This window comes from Gossypium hirsutum, chromosome A13 (assembly GCF_007990345.1).
Source record: "Gossypium hirsutum isolate 1008001.06 chromosome A13, Gossypium_hirsutum_v2.1, whole genome shotgun sequence".
Classification (NCBI taxonomy): domain Eukaryota; kingdom Viridiplantae; phylum Streptophyta; class Magnoliopsida; order Malvales; family Malvaceae; genus Gossypium; species Gossypium hirsutum.
In genome coordinates, this window is record NC_053436.1 from 7,336,690 (window position 1) to 7,356,488 (window position 19,799).

The following is a 19,799-nucleotide window of genomic DNA, read 5'->3' on the forward strand; positions in this document are numbered from 1 at the left end:
ACTTGAAAAGCTTGAAAACCCTAGCTATGGTGATAAGAGAATTTCGACAGCATGGAGTAGAAGAATGGCTGATTTTGGCTTGATTTTTCCCATTTTATTTCATTAAAAAGCCAAATGACCAAAATGCCCTCATGCCCTTTCTTTAAAATTTCATCCATGCAAGCCCATTTTTGTCCAAAAATTTAGAAATTGGAAAAATTACTCTCCAAGGCCTTTTAATTCATAACCCAAAGCAATTTCATACAAATTTATTCTAGAATTCAAGTTTTGCAATTTATTCAATTTAGTCCCTAATTTCCAATTGAACACCTTACTCAAATAATTTCTTCATGAAACTTTAACACGTGTATATACTCATATTCTAGGCCTCATAATAATCATAAAATAAATATTTTGATGTCAGATTTGTGGTCCCGAAACCACTATTCCAACTAGGCCCTATTTTGGGATGTTACAAATAGTTATTGCCCGGTAAATTCGGATGATAAGAATTATCAGCCGAATGTGAATTTGATCACTCAGACTCGGCCTCCAGCTATGGCTCGAGCTCGGACTCTGGCTTTGGCTCGGCCTCTATATCGAGCGCTAGCTCGGATGTCCCAGGTCGCTGCACGTGTGGGGGGATTACAGTCAACTGCCCACCAAGTAAATATGGCTTTCTCATACTAGAGTACCATTGTATGTACTCTAACGATGGTTGAAAATCAGAAGAAATATCCATCTAAGGTCTTCGAGCCATCCGATTATCCCATACTATAATATATTTTTGGTGCACAACCCCCAATGACTTCCATGTTTTCCTCGTTTGTTGATCTCGTGAACCTTCCCCACTTGCATTGGCAGATCTAGGATATACTGGATGCAACCAAACTGTCATAGTACTCGATCCCCATGGTACCACTCGACTACATTGAAATTGATAATTGGTGCATTAGTGCAACACAAATGAGAATGAATGTAGGCAAATGAAGGTATAATAGCCGCAATTTCTAGTCTACGATATGGCATCTATATAAACTGCATGATTAATACCATAGTTAAAATTTAACATGATTCAAGTAAATATACAAAGTAATTACATGTCACGAATATTGGAATAGCTTACCCCTTCTTTGGCATGTTGTTCAATCATCAGACCATATATCGGGATAGTGTACGACGTCCCGATACCCGGATAAATACTCCATCTACGAAAATAAATTTCAAGTAAATATAGTATCATTAGAATAGTATCATTATAAAGAAATTTTCAATTAATAACAAGTTAAATTTTATCACCTTTTAACTAGTGGAAATATGTATGGTTGGTGACTAATTGATACCAAGAATGGCATCCGATAAAAAGCCCATGACTGCAACAATACAAGGCATCCACCTATGTTTACGGCATCAGGCTTTGTCGTCCGACAAAGTTCACGATACAACATAGCCAAAACTGCAGAACCCAACTATACGAGCGAACATTACGCAAATCAGCTAATAGAGGTAAATACTGGAGATGAACCCTATTGTTGTTCGCATCAAGCATCAATACACCCCTTATAATATGCATAATGTACGCTTGAGCTACGCACATCAACTCTTCTTCAGTGGCATTAATTGCTAAATGCTCAAAATTGTCTTTCAGCCATGTAAATTTCAAACCCGAAAAATTGGACTCATCATCGCCAAGCGAGGCTCCTAGTAGGCTATAACAAAGTGCAGCCAGCTCAGCTATCGTACTTACACTCATTACGGCACTCCCGGTGATTGGGAGCCCAAGTTGCAATACAACATCCTCTAGAATGACAGTGCACTCCCCACATGGAAAATGAAAAGTGTGGGTCTCCGGGCGCCAACGCTCGACCAATACGGATATTAAATCGTACTGCAAATCAAAAGTTCAAATCAATGCTACTGACCCGAATCCAGCTAGCTCCAAGTAGGGCATCAATCGTGCATCGGGGAATATCCTAAACCATTCACCGGCCCCTTAATGCGCGGTACGAGCCCTGACAGTGTTAAATTATAGAAAATAGTTATAATAACATAATATATTTTCGTAAATTATGTAGATCTTTTTTTAATGGAACCCGTGATTAACAAATAATAATATATTACCATATTATTAACTGTGTCAGATATGTGAGGATCTTTCATAATCAATGAAGCCATTGCAATGTCTGCAATTTCAAAATAAATTTTGGTTATTAATTTCAATATTTGATGAATTTTAAATATATATCAAAATAACTAAATTTTATATATTGCTTTTACAAAAAAAATACCAAACAGTTTTTTCGACAACATATTTTTTGCTATACTACATTAGAAAAATAAATATATCCAACTCAAATACAAATATTTTTATTATTATTTTAAAATGATAATAAGTAAAATATTTTGGTTTAAATTATAATATATATATAATATACCTGGCATGTAGTTCAATATATTTTAAATTAATTTTTAACTAATAATAATGTGAGTGATGCAATAATAATTAAAAAACATGATAAGTAGTTCAATACTATTTTAACATATATTATAATATGTAATTAAATTCTTTGGGAAATAAAAAAAGATGGGAAAACAAAGATGTGAATTTTATTCCGAATGGTTCAATAGGTATATTGAAGATGTGAAATGGTGAGAAATGGATATGTATCGGTACAGGTATGTACAAAAAACTATACGAGCAATGAGTCTAAGGAAGTTGTGAGCTTATGATCAATTATGTGATTAAATTTCATGTTAGCTAGAGATTAATGCATTGTTGCATATTATGTCATTTAATTTGAATGGTAAATGAATGGTGAGACTTGCTTATTATTTTCATACGAGCTTACTAAGCTTTATAGCTTACATTGTTTATTTTTCCATGTTTTATAGTGATTTCAAAGCTAGCTTGGATTTGGGATCGTTGGAGACTTCATCACACTATCAAGCTATCGTTTTGGTACTTTTGAATCTATGTTTTGGAATATATGCTAGGTATAGAGACTTTGGTCATTTTGGTTCATAATTTGATAATGAATATAGCCAAATGAATTAGCTTGTAAATGTCTAAAGTTTAGTTTTGTGTATAGCTATGTAAGTTGGCCTATTTGGTTTGGTTGGTGTTATATATTTATGTATGTGCCAATGTTCTATTTGTGATGTGGCTTATAATTTCTTGGTGAATGATTATGGTGGATGAATAGCTTGAGTAGCAAATGGTTGAATTTGATATTTGTATGCTTGAAATTTTAGGTAATTGCTGTATATTTGAATGAAACCATTTAAGTAAATTTTTAGGTGAGAAATTAGCATGTTTTGAATTGGTAAAACATGATATCATGTGCTTTGTGGTTGATGATATTGAAATGGCATGTTTTAGTCTTGGTTCTAGTTGTTTTGGATGCCTATTTATGCATTATTTTTGTACAATTTGGTTTAGTGAAGGTTTTTACAAGTTTGGGTGGCAAATTGGCTTGGTAAAAGAGACACAGGCTTGTGTCTCAGCCGTGTGTGATACACGGTCATGTACATGGCCGTGTGTCCCCTAGTGTTGAATTAGAAACCAAGTCAGTATGCTCCATACAGCCTCACATACGGGCGTGTGACTTTACCGTGTCGCATAAGTTAGTATACCCTACAGGTTTGACACGACCTAGCACACGGCCTGGTACACGGGCGTGTGTGGCCATTTTTAGGGCACACATGCTAGCCACACGGTCGTGTGTGTTGGCCGTGTGACCTAAGTCAGAGAGTTACACGGGGTCAGACATGGACTGGAACAAAGCTATGTGCTTCCATTTTGAATGTCCACACAGCCTGTGTCACGGGCGTGTCTTTGGCCGCGTGAGAGACACGGCTGGGCCACACGGGCGTGTGTCTTCTGTTCTTGATAAAATTTTCTAAGTGTTCGCTAAGTTTTTAAAGTTATTGGTTTAGTCCCAAACCACCCCAAATACATGTTTTGAGCCTCGTAGGCTCGTATTAGGGACGATATGAATGTAGTTGATTGATATTTGCATAAAATTGAAAATGTATGAAAAAAATGCATGTGTAATTATATTATATGTTCGGTAATACTCCATAACCCTATTTTGGTGTTGAATACGGGTGATGGGTGTTACAGGCCTCATACTCAACCACAGATTTATCACCTTGCGTGAGATTCATGAACTCACGCCTATGATCATCCACATAGCTCGCCCCCACATACTTCCTTTGAAAAGCAGTCTTGAAGAAGTCTCAGTTCAGACGATCAGGCTAAGTACCCTTCTCAACTAATAACCACCATTGATATGCTTCATCGCAAAGCGATGAGACTGCATCCTTAAGTTTATGCTTGGGAGTATAGTTTATATCATTCATAATCCTTTCAGTGGCCTCCAACCAATACTCGGCCACAGTAAGGGCGACTCCAGTGACACCCCTAAACAGCTCAGCTTCATTGGACCGGAGTTGTTCAGTTATTGACCCACGGCCTCTAAATTTAAAATGGGGTCTAGCGACCCTCTCTAATACTCTAAACATGGCTTGGGACAGTGCGTCATCCCCAGTCGAACAGCTTTGAAACCCAGTCTCAATAGCAGGTGAATAGCAGGTGAAACCGATGTCTCAAACGTGTCTAAGTTTGGCATATTGCCTAGAGAAGAAGAGTCAGCTCGAGCCTCCCTACGGCCTCTACCACGACCACAAATACCACGTCCGCGAGTTCCACGAGCGCTCATCATAAATTTCAAAATTTATTTATATTATAAAATTTTATGTATTAGTTCCAATATTTATTAGCAGATATTTTATGCATAAATTATCAAAAGTTTAGAACTGTTTTCAGAGGTTTCAGTCTCTAACTAACTCAGTACAGTTTTAGAAAGTACTAATTATAGTATTTTCAGGATATTCTATCTAATGTTCAGAAATACTTATAGGATTGGTGCCGGAGACTCGATGCACCACTTATTTCCTCAAATTATTTAAAAATCAGTTCTTTTTGAAACAAAAATTTTGGAACCCAAAATTCACAGCCTGACTTTTGTAACCTGGCTCTTATACCACTAAATATAATACCCCAAACTAGGCCTAGACGTTATGATCGAATTTAGAGATGTCACAAAGAAGGATTTTAAAAACAGTGTTGTTACAATAAATCATTCCAATTTTTAAATCCATATTCGTTTATATCTATTATTGAAAATGATATTCAATTAATTTGTTTTCCAAAACGTAATTTATAGCGGAAGTTATAGTAATCATTATTTTCTTAAAATCCCATTCGTAAGTTTGGAAAACATTTGTTTTAGTAAAAACCGTCGCAAATAAAGTATAAAATGAAAAATATAAATCCCAAAAATTAAACCAAACAGTCCGGAGAGTCCAAGTAATACAAAACTCCCAAAAATAATTATTAAATAAATAAAACCTTTATTTAAATTCAGTTTATAGAGTAGTGGTCACTGCGAGATTCCGTTACACCGACCTACCTAAGTCTGTGGATTATCTGAATAGTACAGACAAACAGAAGTGAGTTTACATAAACTCAATGTTTAGGCCATCAGAAATAGACATGTTGTACATACAGAAATCACATACACAGTCAGATTCAGATTCAGATTCGGATTCAGATTTAAGTCATTTACAGATTTAGATAACAGAAACAGATATGCAGAATCCTACCCCTATCTTCTACACACCAACTCCGACCATCCCATCATACCATGTGGGGTTAAAAACATCTACTTATCCTTACACACCATATTGTGCCATTACGACACATATCAGATAATGTGCAACCAACCTATGTGCAACCAACCTGCCAGAATATAGGCGATGACTGCCATACAGAACACTTCTTCCACATATACAAATCTCACCCCAGTCAGATATATATATTCAGAATTTTCATGCTTATATGCTTATATACAGATATAAAATAAATATATATTAGAATAACCAGACATGCATAACAGTGTCATACTTAGATCAGAATATTATACTATCAAATCACATAGTGTTAGGGTTTGGTTAGCCCTTACTGACCCTACAGTAGGCCGACAGTTGATTGAAATAACCCGTGAGACCCTAGGGAAAATTTCAAAATTTTCAGCCCACATACTCGTATGGGCCCACACGCCCAGATTGGCTTTACCCGTGTGGCTCACACGACTTGGCCCAAAACCAATAGCCTGTGTGGGCCCACACACCCAACTTGGCCTAGCCTGTGGCTCACACACCCAACTTGGCCTAGCCTGTGGCCCACACGACCATACTCACACAACCACACAATAGTGTCTTACGCACGGCCATACCCTCGTCAACCACACAGTTGTGTCTCGCACACGACCAACCACACGGCCAGACACACACTCGTGTGGTGTCGACAGTATGGTTTTTCAGCTTTCGTTGAAGCTCAATTTCCTCCATAAGGGGTACACACTTGGAACAATTTCGATGCAGAAACACTCTCGAACCACATAGCACCTAAGATTGTCTAACAAAACATTGAATTAGACTTTTAAAACCAAACTAAAACCGAACACAATTCGGTCTGTTTATCCATTAAGTAACCAACCCTTACCTTTGATCGAACAATGATAATTCCCACGCAACTAAGTTACCAATGGACGATTTTGAGCCCCTTGATCTTCCCCTAAACGGCATTAACAACACCCATTAATAAAGAATTACCAAATGAAATAAAAACTACCCTACCCGAACTTACTGAATTAAATCGCAATTGAAATTAGACAGAAAGAAGCCACAATTACACCAAAACTTCGATCAGTCAACAAATCGCACAGTTTAATTGGAACAAAGTTTGAAGGATGGAGAGGAAGATGAAAAAAAATGCAGTGAATGAGAAGCAACAGAAAAAAAAAGTCAACTGAGGAAATTTTTAGGAAAATAAAAATAAATTAAAAACCAACTAGATATTCCTAACTTTCCACTAACACCTCAATCTCAACCACTTCAGAATTTTAGCTTTACTGAAACTCTATCAATCAACCGAGCAAAAATAAACACATTTACTCACGCAGGGAGTCGAACTCAAGACCTTCAACACATCAACTCTCTTACCACTCGAACTAGCAAGCTCATTCTAATATTAATTAACAGACAATTCTATGTAAGCCCACTCAACAAGAGTAATGCTTGAATCCAAAAATAACAAAAATTTGCTAAATGTGGAACTTGAACCCTAGACCTCACACACACACACACCCAAAACACTTAACCATTAAAGCAAATACATACTTGTATCAGATATTTACAGAAACAGAAATAAATTATTTAGGGCGTTACAGTTACGAGTGGGAATGTATACAGGTAGTTTGCTCGAGGACATAAAAATTGAAACTGGAACCGAGCCTATAATTGTAGTAGTAAAAGGCAACCACCAATTTTAATTTTTCCTGGTTGCATCGCTCGGCCATCTCCCGATACAATATCACCAACACAGCAGACGTCTAACTGAGTTCACCCGCTCTTCTAAAATCGACAAGTTTCAGCAGCCACTTCAGATGGACGAGATTTCGTGACTTATCCGGCATCAGGATACCCCCGATTATCTGAAAGATATACGCCTGAGTGTATTGTTCTATTTGGGTTTTAGTCGAATCCTCAACTAGCTCCACGAAATTTTTTCTTATCCAAGCCATTTTGATCCGACCTTCGTAAATCATCTCCGGAGCCACACCCAATAGATCACCACATACGCCTCCCCAATCAGCAGACTGAACAGACCCAGTCTTCTAAAGTAATAGTAAACTCGCCGCATGGAAGATGAAATGTGTGCTCTCAGGTCTCCACCTCTCTACCAACGCGCTTATGAGTTTCGGGTCCAACTTACACCCCTAGCCTACAAAGGTCACATGCCAAATACTGGCTTCCCTCAAGTATGATTCGATCAATGGTGATGGAGGACTGAGTAGATTACAAATATGACATTGTAAAATTCGATCTTCTGCCTATTTATGTAAAAATTATAAAAATATTAAGTTAAAATATAACAATGAAAAAAAAATTAAACAATATTAAAATTTATTATTACCATTTGCAATTGATTGACGGAGATGTGCTTGTTATCAAAATGAATTAGAGACCCGACCATTGCTAAATTATATAAAAAACAAAATAATTTTTAATAAAAAAATATTTCTTGAAAATATTTATAAAAAATAGATTAAAAAATAGAATTTACATTGAAATAGAATTTTAGTAAAAAATTTAAGAGAGAATTTGAGAGATTTTTTAGAGTGGATTGAGAAATTTTGAGTGATTTAAGAAAGAAATGTGAGAAATTAGTAGAAGGGGTTTATAGTTTTTTTTTTTTACCGTTGGGGGTAACACCTATTTAAAATAGCCGTTGGAAGTAACTGTGGGGGGGGACGGGCTGAACTAGACGTGTTTTTCATTAGCATGCTGAGCTGGAAGCGCTTTACTGGTTAGAGGAGAAAAACGCTTGAGTTTTCCCTGAAAACAACTCCAATTGGAAGCGTTTTATCAGAAACAGTCCATTCTCGTAATTTTTCAAAATATCGGCCCAGTTGCATAATTTTTTTTTTAAAAAAAAGAATGCTTTTTTTTGACAATTTAGTCCAATTTTACAATAAATTAATTTTTAATTTAATCATGGAGACTTAAATGGTAATTTTATTCATTTTAGATTGAGCCCTTAAATTGGCTCTTGCTGTTATGCATGTGTATTAGTTCCAATGCGGCTTCAAATTGATTTATGGAATTATGTTTAATATATATTAAAAACAAACAAATATTTAAAAAAATTCTTCAAATATATTTTAGTTTTGAGAAATAAATAGTAAAGTAAAATGAGGTAAGTAATTATTCTCTTCTTACCATCCCTACTTTTGAAAAAAGAAAATCACACTCCACTTAAAATCAATCGATGCAAAATTCATGATACACATTGAGTTTTACTATGGAGTCCAAATTCAATTGGGTATTGACAAAGGTTGGTCTGGGAATTCGATTGTTGAGTAGATTTTTTTTCCTGGTGGAACCATTTGGTTGTTATTCATGGCAAGGCGAGAAAAATAAACATAAGCTAATAACCAGATATATATTTATTTTGCTTCTTCAGCTTTTGGTTGGTCTTATTCGTATCTATTTCTATTAAAATTTCAATTTATTTTGTTACACAAATGAAACAATATTCTCTGTTATGTGACAGAGAAATTCAAATCAAAAAGAAAAAAGGTATGACAAGCAATTGTAAAGTAAATCACATTCACCCCTTATCTTATGAGTTCCTAGAAACTATAGCCTGTAATAGCGATCAAAATGGCAATAGTCAATCCTGTCCTTGCCCACCAAAGCTTTGTTCCTGCCACCAACAATGAATCTCCTCCATTCTGTATTTCATAGAAACAAATAATAAAATTAGATTCATATGTTGTAAACATCCTCAATTCATACATTGATTTTGTTCTTTTTTGTTAGTAGAACTTAGAAGGCATTACCAAATCGAGACTAGGTGATGGTGCTGGTGTCGTGTCATCTGTAGTTGGCACTGCAGGTGGTGCTGGGGGCTTGGAACTGTTGGTGCTGGTGCTGGTGCATGGTGGTGTCTCCTGTGCCTGTGCCTGTGCCTTCTCTTGTGCTTGGTGGGAGCTGGTGCAGGAGCCGGTGGCAAAATAATGGGTGCAGGTGCTGGGGGCAGCTTTACTGGAGCAGGAGCTGGTGGTTTCTGGGCTGGTGCTGGTGCAGGAGATACTGGTGGTGGTGATGGTGGTGGCACTGCTGGCGGTTGAGCTGGAGCTGTGGTTGGAGGAGTTTGAGGTGGTTGAGGTGGTGGAGTTTGTGGCGGTGGGACAGTTGGGCTTGTAGCTGGTGCAACAGTGGGAGGGGGAGTTGTTGCAGGTGGTTGAGCTGGCGCGGTGGGCGTGGTGGAAGGTGGAGGCGTTGCTGTTGAAGGAGATGGTGCTGAAGTTGTAGGTGGAGGGGTTGTTGAAGGAGGCGGTGCGGAAGTTGTAGGTGGTGGTGAAGTTGAAGGTGGAGGAGTGGTGGTGGTGGTTGGCGTAGTGGAAGGTGAGGCAGCTGGTGTTTGTGCACTCGTAATGGCTAGTTGAAGGGTGAGAGTAGTTACAATGAGAGCCCAAAACATGAAAGCCATTTTGTTTGAGATGGGAAATAGCATTTGCAAGCAACAATATATAAACACTAAACAACCAGCAATTCTCAAAGGCTGGGGAGTGTTTTGTAAGTAAGTAAAAAAAAAAAAGGTTTGGTAAAATGTCAGAGGGAGAAAAGTAGTGTTCATTTGAATGTTACGTCCCTTCTACGAGCAAATTAACTTTTTATAAACAAACTTCTGGTTAATATGATTGGCAGATAGCTTAGGAAATGAAATGGAGTGAAACGAGAGGGAAAGTCCACAAATGGCAATATCAAGAAACATACAGTGCACCAACCAGGAACCTAAACACTGTTGAGCAGTCGCCATCTGGTTTTGATGCCAACACATCTCCTTTCATATAATTTTCTCCATTTCATTCCGCTTTTTATTGTTATTTTTATCAAAGACATGAATGAGTGATGGCCTGCCCATACTCTCATAACCCAATCTACCACCATGTTGCCTTCACGGCCCACGTGTGAGAACAAAACATGGAATTGAGTGAAGAATGTCATGTTCAATTGCCGAGGTAGATAATTTGGTGAGATGAGACCAGCAATAACATTAAGACAATCAGACTCAAAAATGGCATGAGGTCCCTCTACATTCTTTTGCCCTCAAGCATGCACCCCAATAGCAAGAAATAAGCCATCCATGATTCCTAAAAGTTTAGCCTTCACATTTCAACTATCAGAAGGCTATCTGAGTTCTGAAGAAATTGAATTGAATCAAGAGTAAGCTTGGAGATTATATATACACACATGATATCCAAATGGATTATTATTTATAATTAAAATTGACCTTTTGGTCCATTTCACAGAATATCTCAAACTAGGATAGTTTTCAAAATGACTTTTGCAGCTTACATTACAGGTAACCAGACTATTAGCATCCTCTATTTCCAGACATGCTAATGAAAATCACTTTGCATTCTTACAACAAATCAAAAATTTTCTGATGAAGTTAAACAACACACACATTATCAACCACATTTGGCTTCCAACTCCAGGTTACCAGCCTTGGTTAATAAAGTGCGTAACCGGATTAAGAAAATTTGTAGCTACTGATACTAGATTATAATGAAATTTGATGATAATCATTTTGTTATTTAGGTCCCTTCCTCTTTTCTACCAATATTGAATTCCTCCTTGAATTGATCTCTCTGGCCCAACTCTTTCCAATCTCTGTCTGAAATTTTCCTGAAAAATCACAGGAAAGTGTAGAAGAGTAAACATCGCTGAAAAAAAAGGATGTTTTCACTTATTACATCCTGCTTCAAATAATCTACTCTACCTTCTGTTGAAAGGAAAAATTCATTCAGCACCTTTCCATGTTCTGCAATTACAATAATATCATAATATCAAAGAATAGATTTAGATAATTATACGGAAAAACTTATAATTCTCAAGCCCTTTCACATTTTTAACCATAAATAAATGAAACCCCTTACCAAGTTCATATTCCAGTGCTTGCAGAATCAATTCAACCTGGTTGTGAACACATAAACTCCTTAAAAGGGAGGAAAAATTAATAGTTCTATAATACATGTGGGTGAAGGTAAGCCAACAGATAAATAGTCTAGTGCAGGATTAACATGGCAAAAATCAGCAAATAAGAAACATTACAAGGTAATAATGTCAATATAATGATCTATAGAACTTCTAGGTTCATGTATCTACTATTTTGTTAAACCCCTGTCCCCTTAATCTTCATTTGCTTTCTTGGCCCATCCTCATCCACAAGATGGAACCTGTAAAGATATGGTCAGCCGGCCTTAACAGCCGAAAGAACTGCATCCTAAATGCATCTTATAAATATAGCATATAAAATTGTCTCAAATACAAGTTCTAAGAGAGAGATTCATTGTAGTGGAATATCCATTTAACACCTATCAACTAACAATCTATGACATTTGATATTTAATGGAAAATCATCTTTCAGGTGAAAAATATCTCTGCTGGTGTGTGTGTGTGTGTGAGCATGCATACACAAATGAATGCCATCATGTAGCATACCTTGTCAAAATCTTTCACAAGGTTAGCCTCCAGAGAAGCATTGTTTTCATATTCTACCCACAGTTCTTGGATCTCCTCAGCTGCAACTAACAAAATACCAAAATAAGACAAGCAGATGCAATAAACAAATAATTTAGCAACCCAAGATTTCCAAAAATAAAATTGGCTAGGAAGCACCTCTCATTCCTCCACCCAGAATTTTGCACATTTCAGTTAACGCTGCTTGCTCACGTCTGCTTTTTTCTTCTTTAGGAACACCACATGATGGTGTTATATCTCCAACAATAGCTGTAAAAATTGAAAACCTCAACCTAAGACTCAAACCATAAGTGCATCTTGTGTGTTTCTGTGCAAGCCAGATGTACATTGAAATATAGCATCAGATATGTGGTAGCTCAATATGCAACCTCCCCCACCAAACCCCACCCCCCTCCCAAAAAAAAAAAAAATTCAACCCATCACATAAAAATGCATGCAAGAAAAATCAAGATGGTTCTAAAAGTTCAACATTGTCAATTATCTTAGATTACCACAGTAGAACATCTATTGTACCTAATTAATAGGTTTACCTTTTCCCTCTTTTGAGGAAAACAACTTTTGTACCATTACTGATTTTAACATCATAAGTACTCGTATAGCATGGCTATTGCAAATTTGACGTACACTAATGATAATGATAGAAGATGCAGACATGGGACAGTACCTTCTGCAATATCATGGACAATTGCAATCTTAATACACCTGCAAAAGTTGAATGGATAAAAGACATAAAGCTTCCCTAATAACATCCAACAAAAGCATAAAGCAAAAAAAAAAAAAAAAGTTTGAAAAAAAAGAAAAGGCAAGAATAAAAAATCACATAAACTCATCTCCAACTTCTATTATAAGCTAAATCCGCTCAAAGAAAATAATACAAAAGAAATAGCTCATCCTCCTAACATTTCCATCAATTACCATGAAAGAAAAAGAAAATACATAAATCAGATTGACAAACTTGGAAGTTGATAATTTAATGAAGAACATGAGCCCTGACATATATCATATGATATGATGAGAGTGAACCTTTCTCTATTCACACCAGGAAGGTCGCCAGCGATCAAAGCCATCAACGCCATGCGGTACATATGGTCAGCAATTGATTCAGGACCCTTTATCCCGTGATTGATCCAACCCTTCCTTTTTGTGGTCTACAGGATTAACAAAGTCATCAGTAACTATAGTCTTTTCTTCCCTGAATGATTCAAATTGAAGACAGAGAGATACAAAGGTGGGGCTCAAGCAAAGATAACACCGCTCTACAAATATTTACCACGTAAAACCCAAGCTTAAATTTCTATTTGTAGCTCTTCGACCATGTTTGTTTACTCTTACTTGGTATCTAAACAGCTAATAGAGCTATTAAACTATACTCAATCGAAACAGAGCGAGAAGGAAATAGAACGAAGGGCAAAAGTTTATGTTTTCATTTATACCTTGAGACTGTGACACAATGTGAGAAAATCAATGGCGGAGGCCGACGTCGAATCGGCTGATCTCCCGGAGGAAGGTTTCTTGGATTTGGCAGAGACGATGATCCTCAGGGTGGGAGCGGGGGAGAAGTAAACGGGTCGAAAGGAGGAGGAGGAGAAGAAAGGGCAGCGCATGAAAGCGAGCGGCGGCTGTGGCGGCGGAGAGCGGCGAAGGGCGAAACGATGTAAGGGAGGTGCGCAGTGGGGAGAAGCAGAGAAAGCCATAATGGAAGGCGGAGGAAGGGGAGGGCGTACGCCGGAGATTTTAAAGGTTTGGTTTAATGGCTTTGCATGATGGAGGGGGTCCGAGAAACGAGGTCCGATTTGGTTGGGCTACCGATTAACTTTTGGTCTTAAATGCGAAAAATCAGGCTTTCTTCCTTTCTGAGTCTACTACGTTAAACGGATCCCATATTGCGACCCTTTTAAAAGGAACAAATAAAGGCCGTAGAAACCAACTCCTTTATTATGTTTTTCACTTTTTTTTCTAAAATTGAATTTATTTAAAACAGCTAGAGCTTTGGTGTAACTCAAAATGTTTACGGTGCAATTCATGGTTATTTAAGTTTTTTTATTTGAAATATAGGTTTCAAATTTTAGCTAAATTCATTTATATTTGTTTATAATCCCTTGGTTCAAGGGTAAAAATATTACATTGTAAGCATAAGAATTTGAATTCAATCTCAAGTAACTCTATTTCTTTATAAGTTAACTTGCTTCTCTAAATATCTAGAATGTGATTTATAAATATTAAAATTTACAAATAATCCTTAGTACTTGTTTAAAAAGCTTTTAGAATTGATGTTTTATATATCATAATATTAACTGTTGTGACTTTGATTGCTGCATGTTCAACAACAGATGGAACGATAGCTTTGGTGCAATCAAAGTCATTGGCTAAGGTATGGATCTACTTTGTTCGATATAGCTTCATGCCTATCTCACATAGTTCTACCATATCGATGGAACGAATGTTTTTGTTATATGCAATTATGACAGAAAAGTCTATCAATGTTGGAAAAATTATTCTTAAGGAGATCCACGATTGTGCTAGAAAAAAGGCAGGAAGTGTCTACTTTCCATCATTGATTACTTCACTTTGCTTAAGGGCCTAAGTTAAATCAAAAGCAAACTTGAAGGGCCAGTATGTTCAAGGTTGCATCACAAGGCATGATCTTGAAAGGTTAGTAGAGAATATCCATGAGTTAAACCCAATTGAATTGAGTGAACCAACTGAACCAAAAACTAATGAGTCATCAAATAAATCTTAACCGGAAGCTAACTCAGTTGATAAGACAAAAGGAGCAAAATCTGAAGAAGAACTGAACAATCCTGAATCAATAAAAGAACTAAACAACTCTAAACCAAGTGTGGAGCTGAATTCTGATGAGCCAGTTGAACCAAGTATTGATCCTGAATTGACTATTCCTATGCCTGCTTCTTCAAATGCTATGAAGAAATCAGAATTTTCAGTTATGATAAGCAGTCTTTATGACTCACTTCTCTTTTCTTACAACCCCACATGTGTTCAGTTTTCATTCATTACTTTGTTTTCGCAATGAGGATATTGTTTCTGTTTAAAGAGGAGGTAAGACAATATTTGCAAGAATTTTTAATATTTTCAAGTATGTTTTATTCTTTTCACATGAGTTTGCTGAAATAAATGAATGTTCAGAGGAAATTTCTGTTCATAAGTTAGTTCAAATGCAAGCATGATTTTTGATTTTATATAAGTTATTTTTATGTTATCTTGAGTTATGGAATGCTTGCATGTTCTCTAGTCTTATGTAGTACTTGCTATGAAATTTTAATTTCCTTGGAAATAGACATGCATGAAGGCTTAGTCTTTAAAATTAACTCAGTAACTTTCTCGAGGCGAAATCTTAGGAGGCATAAGAATCTAAATATGATTATCAAGTTTATTGTGTTAATGGGATCTACAAGGAACTAATCCTTTTGTGGGGGATTAACAAGTGGAGGTATGATTTATTAATTTTTATGAAGGGTTGTCTTAGCGGATCAGTTATTTAGGAGAGAAAGAACTTAAACCATAGGCTTGATGACCCTAGGAAGTCATTTAGGTAGGAATTAACCCAAAATTGGTATGGCCTATCCGTGAACACCTTATCCCTTGTTGACTCGTTAATTTAGTGGAAGATTGAGAGAGATCTTGCTAGGGTAACAACTAGTTGATTGAGTAAAAACCCAAAATAGGAATTAGTTATGATCACCAAAGCGAGCTAATCATTCATACTTAGATTTGATTAAGTTAGAATTTATACACCCAAAGTTCACTTTACTTTTGTTATTTTTATCTTCTTTATTATAAAACCTAAAAATCTTCTATTTATATATATTCGTAATATGATTTATTTAAAATACTAATTAGATTTATTTGCGTTTAGGTTAAGGTTAATTTAGTACTCGCCTCATTTGGGTACAATCCTCAGAGTACTTACCTACTTTATTGTAACTATCCTGACCCATATACTTGCGGATATTGCTTCAATTCCTTATATTTTAGTTGCAGTATTCACACTCTAGACGTTGCTATGTCCAGGGATGGTCATTGAGAAAATGCTCATTAATATATAAACATCCAATGAAGCACGAGTGTTTAATACATCTCCATCATTAATGTTCCAGCAAAAATGAAAAAAACAAAATAGTACAACAAAAAGAAAAGAATAAAAAAGAAAACAATGAAAACATAAACTAAGAAATATGATAATAAAGAACAAATGTTTAGCGAACAAAATCTATATTCAAAAGCTTATAAAGTAGTATTTATAGTCTACTAACATTTAACCTAACATTGACCATTATGTCCATAAATGAAAAGAAACTTAAGCTTGTTTGGACACAAAATTATTCTTGCAGTTTTTCACTCGTCTAGTAGTAGTGTCGCGACACCCAAAATAGTGGTGAACTTGTGGGTCTTGGGGGTCTCAATGTCGCAACACCTATTGGTTGGTGTCGCGACATCACTAGATTTGGTCTGCAGTACGTGAACAAGCCACTTTCAGTACTTCCTCCGTCAATATCCCAGTCCCATGCATCAGATAATAACAACATGGCATGCAGTAAATAACAACAGTCAAACATGCATTTAGGTCAATTTAACCCTAGGGGTATTTCGGTAATTTATCTCCTAGGGGTAAAATTGTAAATTTTCCACTTTTAAAGGTATTTCAGTAATTTGTCTATTTTAGGGTTTTTCATGCATATTCCTACCTTTCACGTACTAACAGAATCACGTACCGAGGGTTCTTACCGAATTGAGCCCGTTGGCCCATCATTCCAATTTTGGCCCATTAAGCCCAAAAATATCGAGGGCACAGAAATCATGCACTTTGCAGTCCAAACATTGCAGCTTACCAAAAACATTAATCGATTTACCTCACGAGCATTCGCACACTCGCAAATCTACAAAATACCGGTTTTCGGCATTTCGGCTTTTTGGCTTTTGCCGATCTAGACTAAGAAAGAGGGTGTTAGTTACACACCTATTTGCGACGATATGCTGACGAGATCCACACACGAACCGCCTACAATTGGATTACTAACACGTTAATCTAACTATTCAAATACAAACTACGTATTAACCCCTTACAATATTTGGCCAACCACACTTACAGATCATAGTAAGCTTATAAGAAATCAATAAGCAACTCATTAACAAATTTTTGTCAATGTTTACCACATAATCATAATTTCACTGCAAGCTGTCTTCCTGAGCAACAGTCACTAAATTATTTATAACTGGAGCTACGAAACTCCAAATCAAGTTCCGTTAATTTTCCCTGAAAATAGACTCATATATCTTCTATCCATAAAATTTTCAGAATTTTTGGTTTAGCCAATCAATACCACATTTTTCTCAAAGTTTCCCATGTTTCACTGTTTGACTAATCTGACCACTCTTCATTACGAATCAAATTTCTCATTGTACAGAATTCAAAATATGTTCTTGTTTATTTCATTAGAAACTAGACTCAATAAGCTTTAATTACATAATTTATTCAGTTTCTAATTCATCTCCCACAGTTTATGGTGATTTTCCAAAGTCACGTTACTGCTGCTGTCCCAAGCAGATTTATTACCAAATCACTCTTTCACACATACCTTGCATGCATGTTATTTAAACATGTATATCACCAATCAATCATCACATATCTATGATTTTACTTAAGAATAATCTCCATTTCATCATTTTAAAGCACAACATGTTAGCTGATTTTTCCCTTTAACATCTAAGGCACATGCATGCTCATTTGTTTGGCTCAACTTCACCTATCTTCCATTTTTTTCATCAAAAGAACATGAAACAACAACCATTTCCTTCATTTTAATTCATGACTAAATGCTCACAACACAACTAAAAACCAAAATATGCTTCAAGAGTTAAGGTAGAATCAAGAAGAACTCATGAACCTCAAAATAGAAGCAAGGTACCAAGAACTTACCTTCAATTTTCCTCCTCCTAATGACCGAATACTCAAGAGCTTTCTCCTTTCCTTTCTCTTTTCTAACTTTCAGCTATGATGAACAAAGATGGACAAAACTTTGTTCTTTTCACCCTTTTTTCTTTTAATAAAACTTCATATTTCATCCATTTAATTCTTTAATACAAAAGACATGAAATTCTTATCATGAAACATTTACCTAACCCATTATCATGGAACATTTACCTAACCCATTATCATGGAACATTTACCTAACCTATTATCATGGAACATTTACCTAACCTATTATCAATTTGTATCAATTTGTACCATAAATTATGGATATCAAGTGCACATTTTGTCTACAACAACATGATGGCTGGCCACTTCATGTAAAATGGGAGGTTTGTCATGGAAATCCTCCTATTTTGCACTCCTATTTATTTGGTCACTTCAATTTAGCCTATAGCATTTTCAAACATTTTCACATAGGTCCTATTTCATAATTTCACTCACAAATGACAAAATTAAAGCATGAAAATTTGCCAACATTCACAGAATTCCCGAAAATTGGGGCGTTACAATCACGACTTCGGAGGCTTGGTATCATGACGTTGGCTTGGTGTCGCAACATCCATCTCTCGGTACCATGACGCCACAAAAATAAGCTTCCATGTGATTTTTTGTTGAAATTTTGCATCCTCAATGTGAAAGGTCTAGGCTATTATCATTCCCCTACACAAGCTCAATCATATCATTAAGTTCCCTATGGTATCGTTTGTCTAATTTGGGTCTCAAAAGGGGCAAAACTCAACAAAAACGTCTATTAAGGTTAGAACTAAAAACCGATAAAAACATATAAATGACACTTAAATTGCTTGAGAATAAGTTCCTCGAGTGTAATGGAGAGCCTAATTTGATGTACGAAATTATGACAGATCATATTACTAACTATGTTGATCTAAATGTGTGGCATAAGAGGCTTGGTCACCCAACACTTGATGTATAAACCAAAGATTAACAACTTGTAATATTCCTGTTGTAAGAAATTGCAATCAAATTCTTTGTAAAGCTTGCTAACTTGGAAAATTTTACAAGCTTCCATTTCAACCTTATGTTGCTCAATATAATGAACCCTTAGAAGTAGTGGTAGCAAACCTATGGAGGTTTGGATCAGTGTATTCAAATGGTTTCTCTTACTATTTAGCTTGCTTTGATATGTATTTAAACACAATTTGCATTTATGAATTTTCATAGCATGATAGAGAGGCGACTTGGCTCTAAGTTGAAAGTATTATAAATAAAAGGTGGAAGGGAATTTAGTACCTTGGTTTCATACCTTAAGACCAATGACATTCTCTGCAAATTATCCTATCCACATACCTTAGAACATAATGGTCTTGCAAAAAAATAAAACATAAGTAGTTTGTTGAGGTTGGCTTTTCCATACTAGCTCAAACATCCATGCCTCTCAGTCACTAGAATGATGCCTTCACAAGTGTTATCTTCCTTATAAACAAACTACTTGCCAAGGCCTTAATAAGCACATTACACTATGAAAAAACTTTTCAAGTTAAACCTGATTACACCTTTATGAAGATTTTTGGTTGTCTATGTTATCAAACCTTAGACTTTATAACCAAAACTAACTTCAATTTAGATCTTACCTTGTACCTTAATTAGTTATTCATCTACATTGTAATGTCGTAAAATTTTCAGTGTCATA

At 36.0% G+C, this 19,799-nt stretch overlaps 1 protein-coding gene and 1 pseudogene across 3 annotated transcripts; both read right to left on the minus strand.

Annotated features, from left to right (window-relative positions):
* Positions 1-9,096: 9,096 nt before the first annotated feature.
* Positions 9,097-10,127, minus strand: LOC107925435 (lysine-rich arabinogalactan protein 19-like; annotated as a pseudogene).
* A 743-nt stretch (positions 10,128-10,870) lies between these two features.
* LOC107925439 (5'-deoxynucleotidase HDDC2) lies at positions 10,871-14,100 on the minus strand. Of its 3 annotated transcripts, none has more exons than XM_016856127.2 (8): positions 13,593-14,100; positions 13,183-13,307; positions 12,824-12,861; positions 12,298-12,408; positions 12,121-12,200; positions 11,556-11,592; positions 11,399-11,440; positions 10,871-11,304 (listed from the first exon to the last, which is right to left on the minus strand). In XM_016856127.2, the coding sequence occupies exons 1-8, from the start codon at positions 13,851-13,853 to the stop codon at positions 11,210-11,212; spliced, it is 789 nt and encodes a 262-aa protein (XP_016711616.1). In that variant the 5' UTR covers positions 13,854-14,100; the 3' UTR covers positions 10,871-11,209. The 3 variants fall into 3 exon arrangements, with proteins under 3 accessions (XP_016711616.1, XP_016711606.1, XP_040940604.1); XM_016856117.2 differs by having other exon boundaries at positions 12,121-12,206; XM_041084670.1 differs by lacking the exons at positions 10,871-11,304; positions 11,399-11,440 and having other exon boundaries at positions 11,556-11,855; positions 12,121-12,206; positions 13,593-14,044.
* Between the last annotated feature and the right edge of the window lie 5,699 nt (positions 14,101-19,799).